We start from the raw sequence: 13940 nt of genomic DNA, 5'->3' as shown, positions 1-13940 counted from the left end.
GAGAAGACGAGACAGTAAAAGCACTTTAAGCAGACGATACCAAATTACTCTCAAAAATTCGGTTTCTACGTTTATTTTCCAACTCCCTTTGTATTTATTTAATGGACTTCAAAGAAAACACTGTTTTGATGATGAGCCGTATCACATAAATTATCCAGATTTCTCCTTGATGCGGTTAGGGTTCTGTGCTTATACTTAAAGAAGGACGTAAAATGATAAATGAATTTCTGTAGCCAATTTTTTTTTCACAATTTGAATTATTGACAGAAAGACTGAGAATTGGTTATGGGAATTGTGTAATTCAAATAATGGGCTGTACGTCACATTTATTACGAATAATGTTTCAAAACGTGCTCCGTGTTGTTGAATAAACCCCAGAATGCCATATTCTGTATTCCGCTAGTAAATATTTAGAGTTGAAAATAAGTTCTGAAAATAATATACAGAAAAAAACTTTATTCAGGCCGAAAATTGTAAGAAAACAGTAAATAAACTGAAAGGTAGAAATAATCTCCCCTCGTTGTGCTTTTGCAGTTCATGGGGAATTATGCCACTAAATTTCACTGCGGAAAAGGGACCTGCGATTAATTACTGACACCCACCTTGCGGTTAATGAGTTTTCTCTTCATATACCAGCATGAAGCCTGCCGACACAGTTCACCATGATGTTGTTCACAGAACAATAGAGATTCTCGTTAAATTAAAATAATTCAGGATTCACAGAGCTCTCTGATTCTAAGAGTTACTGAATATCAACAGGCTCCTTGATCTAAAGTATTTAAGCTTGCAGCCACAGTAAAATATTTTGTAATTAAAGGGTTAATGATAACTCTGTTTTGCCTTCTGGAGTTTGGTACACTTTTATTTAACCTTTTAAACTCCCGCTCATCGTGTAACCAGAATTTAGAAGGGACTCCCCATCCTGCGCTCTTTTGGGTAGGACATAGCACAGTAAATACAAATGGGAATAATGAGCTGATCTGTTGTTTGAGCGGTCCGCACTCGGCACTATGACAGTGTACGAGGTCCTTGTTGTGCAAAGCTGACCTTCAACTCCCCCAAACAGCTCCCCCTCCTCCGATTTGCCCAGGATCGTTTGGAAAACAAATACCTTCTTTAATAAGACATGGGAAATAGACAGATCCACCTCTCTCACACTCTCTACCTCTGCCTCACCCGTTTCTCAGATTTGCTCTCTTGCTTAAACAGGACGAAATGCTTTTTGCACAATAGCAGCGAGAGACAGAACAATTGCGTTTAATTTGAGCGCCCCATAAATCACATAAAACGCAAACTGTAGATCCAGTATGCCATTCCATTGCGTTGCCTCTTTAAGTCACTTATTGATGGTCTAGCCCATCTCAATTCCCGATATTCATTTTCGAAAACAACAACTCTGTACCCAGCCCTGCAGCCCCTTCTGCTAGATATGGAAGGATTATAAGCATATTACTTTTCAAAAGGAAACTGAATTACGGAATCAGTGACATTTCATTTGACGGGACATCGGTATAACAGAGAGAAGGCGATTATACGTGGTACCACTACTTTATGACTGTTCGAACAACATTTTGTTCACCGCTGAGATATAAGGACGCGCTTCTAGAAAATAAAATTATTGGAATAAATTAGCCTTGGGTAAATCTTGAATACAAATGCCTCTCATCGGCCCGTACCTTCACTCACACAGTATGAATGAAAGAATGAAGATTAATTGAAAACACGGATCTCCTGAAGTCTCGAACAGGTCTGCACAAGCCTACTTTTCTGTCACCCTCACCGATCACCCCACCTAACTAACCAAAAGTTAATGAATAAACAAATAAATAAATAAATAAAGAAGAACGATATTCTCTGCCTCGAGGGACATCGCTCGTGGATTGAGTGAAGCGAGGAAAACAACTTGCAAATGTAGTAACAGTAACTACACCGATTCGGTAAAATTATATAACACGGATCTTTTGAAATCGCCACATATGTTTAGTGTTTTGAAAGGGTGGTGCTATTTTATTGGGGAATTTTAGAAACTCAATGTCAACTTGGAAAACATTCATCCAGATGAATCTGCAGATCTGATTTAAAAATATATACTCGGACACAATAAGAACAAAAAGTTTTTTTTTGTTTTTGCAGGACAAGGAGCGTTTGAATCTTACAGTCTCTTCACCACATGCATTCTGCCATCTGCACCACATCGCCTTCGGATGAAAGAATCAAAAGTTTTCTTTTGCAATAACACAAACACAATATTGTCATAATTATCAACACTTACAGCCAGTTACTAGCATTGGCCGACAACAGAGCCAAGATCAGGACGAGAAGCGAACGCAGGAAGCAGACCGGAGTCATCATGAAGAAACTTCAGAACCTAAAATCCAGGCAAAAGTATGTGTTCCCTCAACTGCAGACGAATGTTTAAATAAATGTTTCAGAATTTTCCCCCATTAAAAAAAGTTACAAAAAGAAACGACAAGTTTTCCAGGTTGTTTTGCTATAGCTGACAGATATCTTCGTTCAAAGATCCAGTTAATTTCTTTAAAAGTTATAATCAAAGAATGTCGTCAATATATATATATATAACTATTTACGGACGGAGAGATCGCCTCTAAGTGCTGTCTGAGTGTGGCTATAAGTGATTTCTGGAGAAATGACACGGTCGAGGGCTGTGCTGTGGGTTTAGCGGAGGTTCGGTGGAGCTCTAGCCCGTGTCCAAGCGAGCTCTGGTTAGATTGTTGAGGCAGCAGGGAGCGCTGCGAATCCCGGTGCACTGTCGAAGGCTGGTATCCGTGGGATGTTGAGCCTACGCTGGGTGAGCAGGAGAATGCGAAGAGGCGAGCCGAACCCCGCTCGGATCCCTGATCGGGCACAGAGCCTCCCCGGGGGCGGGGAAGGCAGCACCCGGTTGGACCGGCCACCGCGTCAATCAGCCCCAAAGGCTGCTTCCATTCGCCGCTGTGTGTGGTTTATGGATGAGTCACTGATACACTGACTGGAGCACCATCTGACTGAATACACTGGGAGATCGGAAGAGAAAAGCAGTGCGCCAGCCGGTAGAGGGAGAGAAGTTAAATAGAATGACAATCAATAGATTTCTCACCCCTTTGGAGCTCACATTTCTCCCTTTAAAGACTCAGAACTTAGTCCAAACCAAATTCTTTTTACCCTGCATTTGCTCGGTGGCAGATAACTCACAGACTTATACGGATATCCAATCCGCCGCATTTTATGCGAGCCTTCAAGAACCGAGCGCGAACAGTTTTGTGTGCAATACACCAGAGCCGAACCCGAACCTGTTGTCACCCGTCGTTCACACTTTAGAGCACGAATCATTTATCAGCAACTGAGAACGGTAGAATGGGGGACCCTTTCTCTAATCTTTGGTCCAGCCACAAAGTCGGGGTAGCACTTGATTTCCTAATCTGGAGACAGAGTAGGACGCGATAACGCACACGCATCTGCCAGAAAATGTAACACTTGCTTGGTGCTCATGACAAGAGATGGGCAGAGGAAACGATTCAAGGATCTGCTCAATGCCTCCTATGCAACAATTCACCTACTCCTAAGAATCGCTGGCTTCATAACCCATGGGAGTTGGGGAGGGGCATCCAAGACAAGAACCAGAATGTCGAGGGGCCTATATAAACAGCTGAAGCAGAACGCCATCTCATTCACTCTCCCTCTCCCCTAGGCAGCTTCTGTCCCATCTATAGAAACCTCAGTGCTTCCGATATTGGTACCGTTCGTCACATTTGAGGCTGTAAAACTGAAGCATCCGAAAGGCCACGATAGGAAGAGGAAAAGTGTGCTAACACACAATTGTATAATGCACCTTGGGTGAAATTGGGCAAAAATATATTAAAAACAGCACGAGTACTTTGTACAAGGGTCATGTTCTTAATCAAGATTTTAGCAGTTGCATCTGGAACTCAGAGCCTCTGTGCTGAATGCCCCAAAGAAGGCCCATTTCTGAAGTACTCTCCACAGGAACAGCTGCATCACAGGCAATTACAGAGATGAGGGAAGACATGGCGGAGGGGGACTGTGCCAACATCTCATACGTCTGGCCATACCCCCCCCCCCCACCTGCACATGACAGTCTGCCCTGACTGGTTTATATAAGACAAGTATGACTGTGAGCTATGTACTGATAGAGGGGGAGGGTAATTGCAGCACACAATTATACAAAAAGGGCCCTGAATAACGAAGGGGCTACCTTTGATGCAGTTTTCCTAATCATGAAAACTAAGGCTGATTTATGCTATCTTAATGCAAAGCCTTTAATTGTCATCTTTTTCACAGAGCACTCTTAATTTTTTTCCATGAGTGATCAACGCAGGCCATAAACTCCACAAAATGTCCCTAATGTTTGCAGGCAATTGAGGAACATTGTGCTGTACAATCTGTGGTAGCATTAGATGAGTAACTGACATTGGAAAAATATTGCAGTGTTGAATCACATACAATCAGTTTTCCAAATGGTGGAAATGATCACTCATTGGACCTACCCAGGCTAAAGTTCTGTTCTGCACTATTATCGCATGAGAAACATGCATAAATCAATCCAAACTCTAGGCTGCTTCTTAAAATATAGTTTACATAGCATTCATAAGACAGCAGACAATTAATTGCAGACTGTGGAATCTTTCTTTCTGTAAAAAAAAAATCACAATTATTGCATGGGGGAAATAGCCACATGAATCCCACATAAGGCAATTTGTTTTGTCTATATATCTTTTAGAAATACGTTTATGATTTAACAGCACATGGCTCAAAGAAGGGATCTTTGCCAAAGATTAGTAATCATGTGAATTATGGGAGACAGGATAAAGATTGATCAAAATTTGGTACAGTTGGTTAATGTTTCAAATAGAGGCTGATCACAAAGTGATATGAAGAAGTCATCATGGTGATCTGAATTCAGCTCAATCAGGGTTTTGGCTGGCATATTCCCAGAGATAAACCTTTCCCCCTGACAGTCAGATATCAGGAAGGGATAATAAAGGAATGCAAAACCAACTGATCCTCACACTTTGAAAGGGCCGTTCATGGTGGTAAGAAATGCAACAGATATTTCAGATTGCAAGATAACTTACTTTTCAGGCTATTTATAATCACTATTGTGGCACACGATTGTATGGTGATAGCATGCCAATTCAAACATTTTAAAAACAACTTAGCTAGTAAAGTCTCACCTCTGGGACTGTTCCAATTCAACTCAGATTCACTGTTGAATCAATAACTCTCAAAAGTTCTTGGTGAAGAATTTTTAATTCTTTGCAATGTTCTCACGCTTTGCAAGGTGTTTTATAAATGGAATCTCCTTATCAGTCTTCTCTGCACTGTATCAAGTAATTCCACATTCATCATCATTGAATTAACCTTAAAGATGGTTGGCAAGGGAATTAGAAATGCCATACTAATTCAGTAGCAGATAATCTTCCGAAGTTGCATTGAAGGCATATTGATTTCATGAGATGAGTCATGTTACCTGTTCTCAGGAGATCCAGAGTACAAAAGCTTGAAAATTATTGACAGTTATTCCATTCATTCTGTTTAATATTCAGATTGATTTTTACAAAAAAAAAATATTATCTGATGTCTTTAAAAATATTGGAGTACTACAGAGAACGTTTGCCTTGCAGTGATTGCTTTTCATTGCAGTCTTCCCCAAACCTGAGCCTGTGAAATTCCTCTAAATGAGTAACAGAACATCTTTAATCACCAAATCATAGGATCATTACAGCACAGAAAGAGGCAATTCAACTTATTTAATGATGGCAGCTCTTTGCAGTGGAATCCTGTCAGTCACATTCCCTACTCTTCCTCTACTCAATGGCCAATATTATTTATTTTTAAAGCTGGCAAGTGACTCCCTTACAGACAGTAAGTTCAAGATCATGAACAGTTTTTGCCAATAAAAGATTTTCTTCAGATTCCCCCACTGCATATTTTCCTCATTGTTTTAAATCAATGTGTTATGGCTCTTTAGTATTTATAATAACCTCTTTCAATGTGAGTCCAGCATATTCAAATACACTTCATCAAAATCTTCTCAATCTTCTTTCCTCCAAGGATGACAATCCCAGTTTCATCATTGTAAGATAGCCAAAATCCCTAATTTCTAGTAATATTTTAATAAATATTTTCTGCATTCTGTTTGCCTGAGAAGTAATTTGGATTTGCTTCAATTTGCCTCCCAGAGCAACAGTCCACAACAGTCGCCATGTCATTGGCTCTTCACTCAATCCTAGAACAACTGGACAGCAAAGATGTATACATCAGGATGCTCTTCATCAACTACAGCTTGGCATTTACTTATTCAATGTTCCCACAACCTATGGGCTCACTTATGAGGACTCTTCATCTCATGTTCTTGGCATTTATTGCTTATTTATTTATAATTATTTGTTTCATTTTGTATTTGCATAGTTTGTCGATTTTTGCACACTGGTTGAATGCCCAAGTTGAGTGGTCTTTCATTGTTTCTGTTATGGTTATTATTCCATGGATTTACTGAGTATGTCTGCAAGATAATTTATCTCAGGGCTGTACGAGGGGTGATTGATAAGTTTGTGGCCCAAGGTAGAAGGCGTCAAGTTTAGAAAACTTAGCACATCTAATTTTCAAAATAGACTCCTCCTACATTTACACACTTAGTCCAGTGGTCATGGAGCATTTGGATCTTGGACTTCCAGAAAGTGTCCATAGCAGGGGTGATTGATAAGTTCATGGCTCAAGGTAGAAGTGGATGAGTTATACTGCTCTCGTTACGTGCGAATGCGGTTCAACTCTTTAAGTGATTTTGCAGAAAGTTTTAAGTTAATAACTCATCAGGGATGATTGATAAGTTTGTGGCCTAAGGTAGAAGGAGATGAGTTACCACATCTCCATTGTTGGCATCTTCTCAAAAGTTGAAGTTTCACTCCAAAAACTCACAACAAAGCTGTCAATAGTGTCCAAAATAGCAGCCCCTAATCTGACAACTGGGGAACATCACTGTCTGCTATTGTTCAATCTGCAAATGATATTAATTGCTTTCCACAATACTTTGCCATGTGACCTTAGAGCAATTCCTTATCCAGGCTGCCAAAGTCCCATTTGTTCCTTGGATCTCAATTTTGGTGGGTGAGATACTTTTTATAGGATTTTGTCAAACACTTTGAAAATCTATATTTTCATTGATTTATGAAATCAATATAATTTCATAAATTTCATTTATGAAAAAATGGATATGGACCTACCATATCCATTTGCTCTTTTTCATTGTAAATATAAACTACATGATAGCATTAAATGTCATTTTCTTCATGGCCCTTCATGAAAGTGGAGCTCATTTTAATTTTTATGAATATGTGAACATTTTAAGGTAAAATTATATTTTAGGATGCATACACATAAATAGGAATGGAGGTGGGGAGGCTTATCATTCAATAAAATAGAGTTTGTATCTTTCGAATTTGTTGCATTCACCTCGAACAAAAACCGAGCCCAAATTCAAATCACATCCAAATTGATGGGTCAAAGGTTTCTTTGTCTTTAGACATCAAATGGGTTCAAATTAATTAATTTGTTCAAATGGGTTCAAATTAATTAGTTAAGTTTTAATTAATTTGCCAATGAAAAACCCATCTATGTTTTTCTCTAGTTCTGTTGAACCGTAATTTGCCTAGGTCAGCTCCTCATTTAAGCCTTGAGCCACTCACAATGGATGAGTAGCTAAAATGGTTTCTGATTTAATTTCTCATCAGATTACTTATCATTTGGTGGACTTCACTGATGCTCCATTAGGAAGGGTTGCATAGCTGCACTGTCCTGTATAATGCCCCATTTGTTGACAGTAAACGATTCAGTCACCTCCATTCACTATAGGTGTTTGGATTGGAATTTAGACACAAACCTTCTGACACATTGTACCAAACCAAAATCTCACTCTGGATAATCTGTAGATTAGACCGAGCAATCTTTTGAGGTCTAGCATGAGAAACAAGAACCAGGACACTGGGATCCGTAGTAAGAAAAGACATATTAACAACAACTTAACTTTAATATAAACAGAATTGTTATCAAATAAAACTAAACTGCTGAGCCTCATGTTATAACTAGCATTGTTATAACTATGAGTAACTACAGAAAATGCTGCAGATATTCACCAGGTCAACCAGCATCAGTTAATTGATATATCAGGTAGTTAATTTCTTTTGTCAGAAACAGAGATAGTTAGAGAGACAAGTTTAGTTGCAAGTTCAAAAGCAGAGAAGGAAGCTGGAGAGGGTGGAAAGAATGAAGAAGATCTGTGATAAGATGGAAGGCAGAAGTAGTCATTTGACAAAATCAATGATGGCAGAAACTGAACAAATATATTAAAATTAAATGCATGTACAAATTATATTTGACATCAGAGTACTTAAAATTCATCTGTACCATTTCCAGCACCAAATTCTTCACCTTTATAAAACAAAAAATATCACTATGTCTATTTTTATGAGACCAAATGCAAGCCTTGAATCAAATAAACCTAAACAATAGAGAGTTTTAAAGTCAGCAGACTGGATGAGTAACATTAAGGAGGAGGTGGTGGCGGCTAGTGTGGAAGGCAATTTGACCTGCAAAAGAGGCAGAACATTAGCAAAAATATTGAAAATATAAACGTTTAGGAAGACAACAGGGGTAAGTTGTATGAGAAATGAAACCTTCAGTCTGGTCAAATATGGGAAAGGTTCTGAGATAGTGAGACAGATATACTGGGGGGGGGGGGTGAAATCCTCCTGCTGTTACAAGTTTAGCTACTTTAACAGTACTTTAAGCCTGTTTATTTTCAATGAGTTAAGAACTGCATTAAAATAGTGCAGACAGGAATTTAACACAAATGCATTAATCATTATACTAAAAATAAATAGCATACATGCAATTAAACTTGTACTCATATTTTTTGATATTGGTTAATGGCAGTGATGACATTGATCTGCTTTGGGAAGCACTTTGGGATGAGGACATAGCTATTTAGAACAGAATTTTCTTGTTAATGCCATACTCGAACAGACTATGGTGCATTGCAAGTAATGTTTTTGACGATTTTATCTCTGTTTAAGTTGCTTGGTTAGAACTCTTACAGTTTGACCAATGCAAATGATGAAAAGTTACTCCTAGACATTGGACTTTCTCTTTTAGGAACTAATTGATAACATAGTTTGTTTCAGATTTATACCATTTGTAGCTTTACTCTTTATACTGAGTAAGATGAGTTTACCATATTTCCTTATTAATCACAACCATCCAAGTTATTTTAAGTAGAATATAAAATACATATAAGGTAGAAAAAAATCAATTTTTATTAATTGTTAAGGACATAACTTTGACCATAATTAAGCCGCAGTTTACTCGGTGTGTGTGTATGTGGACATTCCTTGTTTGCTGCTTGCTGCTTTAACTAATGTTAAACTATTAAGCAGATTATAGTCATGTATTGATCAATCAAAATGAGATATTAATCTAGCTAATATAATACAGAGTAATTCACAATTATTACATTGTGCTTTTTTCTCCCATTCTAGTTGCCTAGAAGGCAGTATACAAATAATATTACTGAAAAACTCAAAACCTTTAGCAGAGATCTGATTTTAAATACATCTGGATCCTTGTACAAGTGATAACTCGACATATTTCATGGCTAACTTTACCTTGTTTTTACCCTCCAAACTCAAGGTAAAGGCAAAGATGAGCATTGACCTTTTGGTTCACTGTAAGACATGACTTATTTCTGGGAGAAATCAGTCAGCTTTTTACTAGAAACCACTTTCCAAGTTTCATTTGTCTTAATCTTTTGTGCTGTCCTTTCCCAGTGCCCACTCTGAGGAAGTGCAGGGCTCCTGTTATCACTTTATAAAGAGCTGGCTCGGCACCCATATTAATCAAATCCACAGAAAATGAAACGCCACTGATTTACTACCGACCTCTGGGCCACATGCCAAGTACATTGTGGTTAAGTGAAATAAAGAGAGACTTAATTTCAAACAGTTAAATTAACAATTAAAAAAATAAAATATGCATTTTCAAACCATTTTGCAGAGGTACCTAATTACAGTCTGACACTTTGAGGACTGTTTATATCACAGCTCTTTGTACTTTTGGAGACTGAGTATACCCAGTGAAACCCAGTAAATATGGTGAAATATGTCATATCAGAAAACTTTTTATTTGTCACTCCAAAGTGGTATTTCTGATTAACACAATGAGTTACTCCAAAAGTTTTACAAATGTATTGTAACTGATTTCAGGCAGGACAATGCAAGGGAAAGATCAGCCTCAAATGAACTTAGTCTCCATGTCAACTTCAGGAAAACTGGTCAAGATTCCTGTTGCGGATTACTTTCCATATCGGAATATGGATATGGATGTTGGGAAGGACAGGAACAAATGTCTGTTCTGTCACCGCAGCACTTAACTTCTTTGCCACTGTTTCCTTTCAAGTAGAATAGGAGACATTTGCCACATCAGAGAATAGCAGGCAAGTAAACAACGTATAGTTTATATGAGCTGCCTGCTTGGTATTGTTTTCTTTGGACTTAGCACTTCAACGTGATAGTGCTGTCATTTATTGTCTAGGTTCACATATGAAGAATGTTTCTTCAACAACTGACTGAAGATCATTTGATACTCCGGAACCACATGTAGGAAGGATTAACACATTCTGGAGAGGGGAGCCAGAAGAGACACACATATTCATTGTACCTAAGTAGATTATATAAGGACACAGTCATAGAATCATTGTGGGAGAGAAGGAGGCCAGTTGATTCATCAAATCTGCCTTAATAAGATTACAGCTGATTTGATCATTAGCTTTGACTTTAATTTTCTGCTTTATTCCCACATCCCTGATCGTCCCATTATCCAAAAATTTATCAGTCTCACCCTTGAATTATTTAGTGATTCAGCATCTGCTACCGCCTGAAATAGAGAATGCCAAAGATATAGCCCTCTGAGAGGAGTTCTTCCATATCTCTGTCATTAATGGCTGACCCTTTATCCTGACAGCATATTCCCTCGTCTAAAACCCCCCTATCAGGGGAATCTTACGTTTTTCACCTCATATTCTAAACAGCTGAGAGCACAGGCCCAAACTAATCAATTTTTCCTCATAGGAGAATTGTCTCAAGCTAATAAATGTACTATTTTAGTTTTTATGTCCATGAGATCCAAGGAAGACATATGATCGACAATCAGGAAGAGCTTTTTTCTGTTGATATCACGGATTTTACTTTTAGTTGTAGGGTTAAATACTTTACTGTATTAAAAGTAAAACTGAGAATGTGTATAATGCCAAATTTGTGTTTTGAAATCCCATTTTTAGGAGGAGAACATGAGTACAGTACAGCATCTTAAGAGAGAAATAAGAGAGGGATTTGGTTCCAATAGGTTGCAGGAATAAATCATAAAAAGGTAGACAAGGTTGGTTGATAGATTAGGTCTTGGTGGAAGTAGAGAGGAAAGAGTAGAGAAATAATTAAGGATTGATAGAGAAGAAGTATCTTAATGAACACAAACATTGTTTATGTAATCGTGGTTGATCTTGCAAATAGAATTTATAGTTTGATTTTGATTAAATAATTTAGTAGCTTATAATTTTTCCTTTGACTTTCCTTCTTACTATGTTTCCTCAGGCTTTTTATCCCTCAAGCATCAATAAAATTGACAGTAAAGTCAGCTTCTTGAATGACTTCAGTCTTGGGGTTGGGGTTCCAGAATTTAGATGAAAGAAGGACAATAAAAAATAACAAAGCAATACACGAATCCATTTCTTTGTCCTTCTTTGTGGGAGGTGGTATCAGAAGTACATGGTACATGCCACAGCCATAGGGCATCACTGGTGGAGCAGATAAATGTTTTGGTTGGTGAATTTGATGCCAGTTGAGAAGGTCACCACCTTGGATTACTGCATGAATTTATTTGTTAACATATTTATTCTTAATAGTATTAAATTATAACTGCAATAAAAACCCAATTTTTGAAACAACAGTGAAATATTTTAAATGCAAAGTGAATTTTTCCAAGATTATGAATCTTCAGTACAGTAAATGAAATTTTCTGAAAGTTATATACCCAATTATATTACAATTAATTATCAGCATTATGATACTTCAAAAGTTAGTAATCAGAAGTTATTGATTCTATCTTGCCTTTATTCTTGATCCAATAAAACTTTATTTCACTTTTAAACTCAGTGACAAAATAAACAATTTGCTGAATTAATGTTAGAACATGATGAATTTCCATTTGAAAAAATATACTTCGGAGTCTCTGCTGGATATAGTCACATAGAATTCCAAATGACTTCAAACCAAAACATTGAAGCAAGTGATTATGACTCAGACTTGTCACTTTTGGGTGGCATATAAGATTAGCTGGGTTGGGATGTCATAATATCAAATCCTTTTCTGTAAAAGGAAATGTTTGTTTTTCCTGTGGATGAAGTGTCAATTGCTGTCACATCCAAATCACTTTTAAATATTATTTCCATGTTTCGTTTCCCCTTCTTGCTGGGTGTGGTTCTGAAAGGAATGCTAACGTTAAAGGCATAGTTAGTGTGGGAAAGCAGTTATCAACCTTTGGAAGTGAATCCAATAGTTATCTTCTAAACTTGAGTTAAAGCTGAAGGCTTTTGTTTCTTTGTTACTGCATGGTCATCACACATTTTGCTAATTTGTTCTGCATTACCCTTGAGGTTTTGTTCTTAATAATCTCATCTTCTAACCATACGTGTAGTTTCATCATCTGAAGAATAACATGAAAATATTAGGAAGAGTTCCATTGGCTCCAGTTTGTTCAACAATATCTCTACAATTTCCATCAGCACAGATGCACCACAAGGTTGTGTGCTTAGCCCCCTGTTCTACTGGCTTTACAAGTATAACTGAGTGGCTAAGCACAGCTTCAATGCCATATTTTAGTTTGCTGATGATGCCACTATTGTCGGCTGAAGCAAAAATGGTGATGGATCAGCATATAGGAGGGGAATTGAAAATCTGGCTGAGTATTGCCACAGCAGTAACCTCTTATTCCATGTCAGCAAGACCAAGGAAACTGATTATTGACTTTAGAAGTAGGAATCTGAACGACCTGAGCCAATACTCATCGGGGGATCAGAGGTGGAGTGGGTCAGCAACTTTAAATTCCTCACTGTTATCATTTCTGAGGACCCATCCTGGGTCCAGCACGTAAACTCAATTACAAAGAAAGCACGACTGCACCTCTGCTTCCTTAGTTTGTGAAGATTCGGCATGATATCTGAAACTTTGACAGACTTCTATAGATGTGTGGTGGAGAATATATTGATTGGATGCAACATAGCCAGGTATGGAAACACCAATGCCATTAAATGGAAAATCCTACAAAAAGTAGTAGATACGGCCTAAAGCATTCCCCACCAATGAGCACATCTACACAGAGCATTATTGCAGGAGAGCAGCATCTACCATCATGGACCCTCATCCCCCAGGTTATGCTGTCTCTCATGCTGTCATCAGAATGAAGGTACAGTACAAGAACCTCAGGACTCACACCTTTAACTTCAGGAACAGTTATTACCTCTCATCCGTCAGACTTTTGAACCAAAGGGTATAACTTCACTCAACTTTATTTGCCCCATTACTGAAATATTCCCACAACCAATGGACTCACTTTCAAGAACTCTTCATCTTGATATTGTTTATTTGTTTATTATTATTATTATTATTATTTGTTTCTATTTGTATTTGTGTAGCTTGTTGTCTTTTTCCCACTAGTTGAACACCAAGTTGGTGCAGTCTTTCATTTATTCTATTATGATTATTGGATTTATTGAGTATCCTTGCAAGAAAAGGAACCTTAGGGTTGAAAATGGTAACATGTACAGGTATGTACTTTGATAATAAATTTCCTTTTGAGATTTTAAACTATGGACCAGC

The 13940-nt window shown here is 37.8% G+C and overlaps 1 protein-coding gene across 1 annotated transcript in view; it reads right to left on the bottom strand.

Annotated features, from left to right (window-relative positions):
- wnt4 (wingless-type MMTV integration site family, member 4) overlaps nt 1-2915 on the bottom strand; it is a 32632-nt gene extending 29717 nt beyond the window's left edge. Inside the window, exon 1 of the mRNA XM_059951810.1 lies at nt 2273-2915. Within this exon, the coding sequence (XP_059807793.1) occupies nt 2273-2352 (80 nt within the window). The 5' untranslated portion in view covers nt 2353-2915. The remainder of the gene's footprint in view (nt 1-2272) is intronic.
- Nucleotides 2916-13940: the final 11025 nt, after the last annotated feature.

The sequence above is a fragment of the Hypanus sabinus genome, chromosome 27, assembly GCF_030144855.1.
Source record: "Hypanus sabinus isolate sHypSab1 chromosome 27, sHypSab1.hap1, whole genome shotgun sequence".
NCBI lineage: Eukaryota > Metazoa > Chordata > Chondrichthyes > Myliobatiformes > Dasyatidae > Hypanus > Hypanus sabinus.
This window is presented reverse-complemented; position numbering and strand designations above follow the sequence as displayed.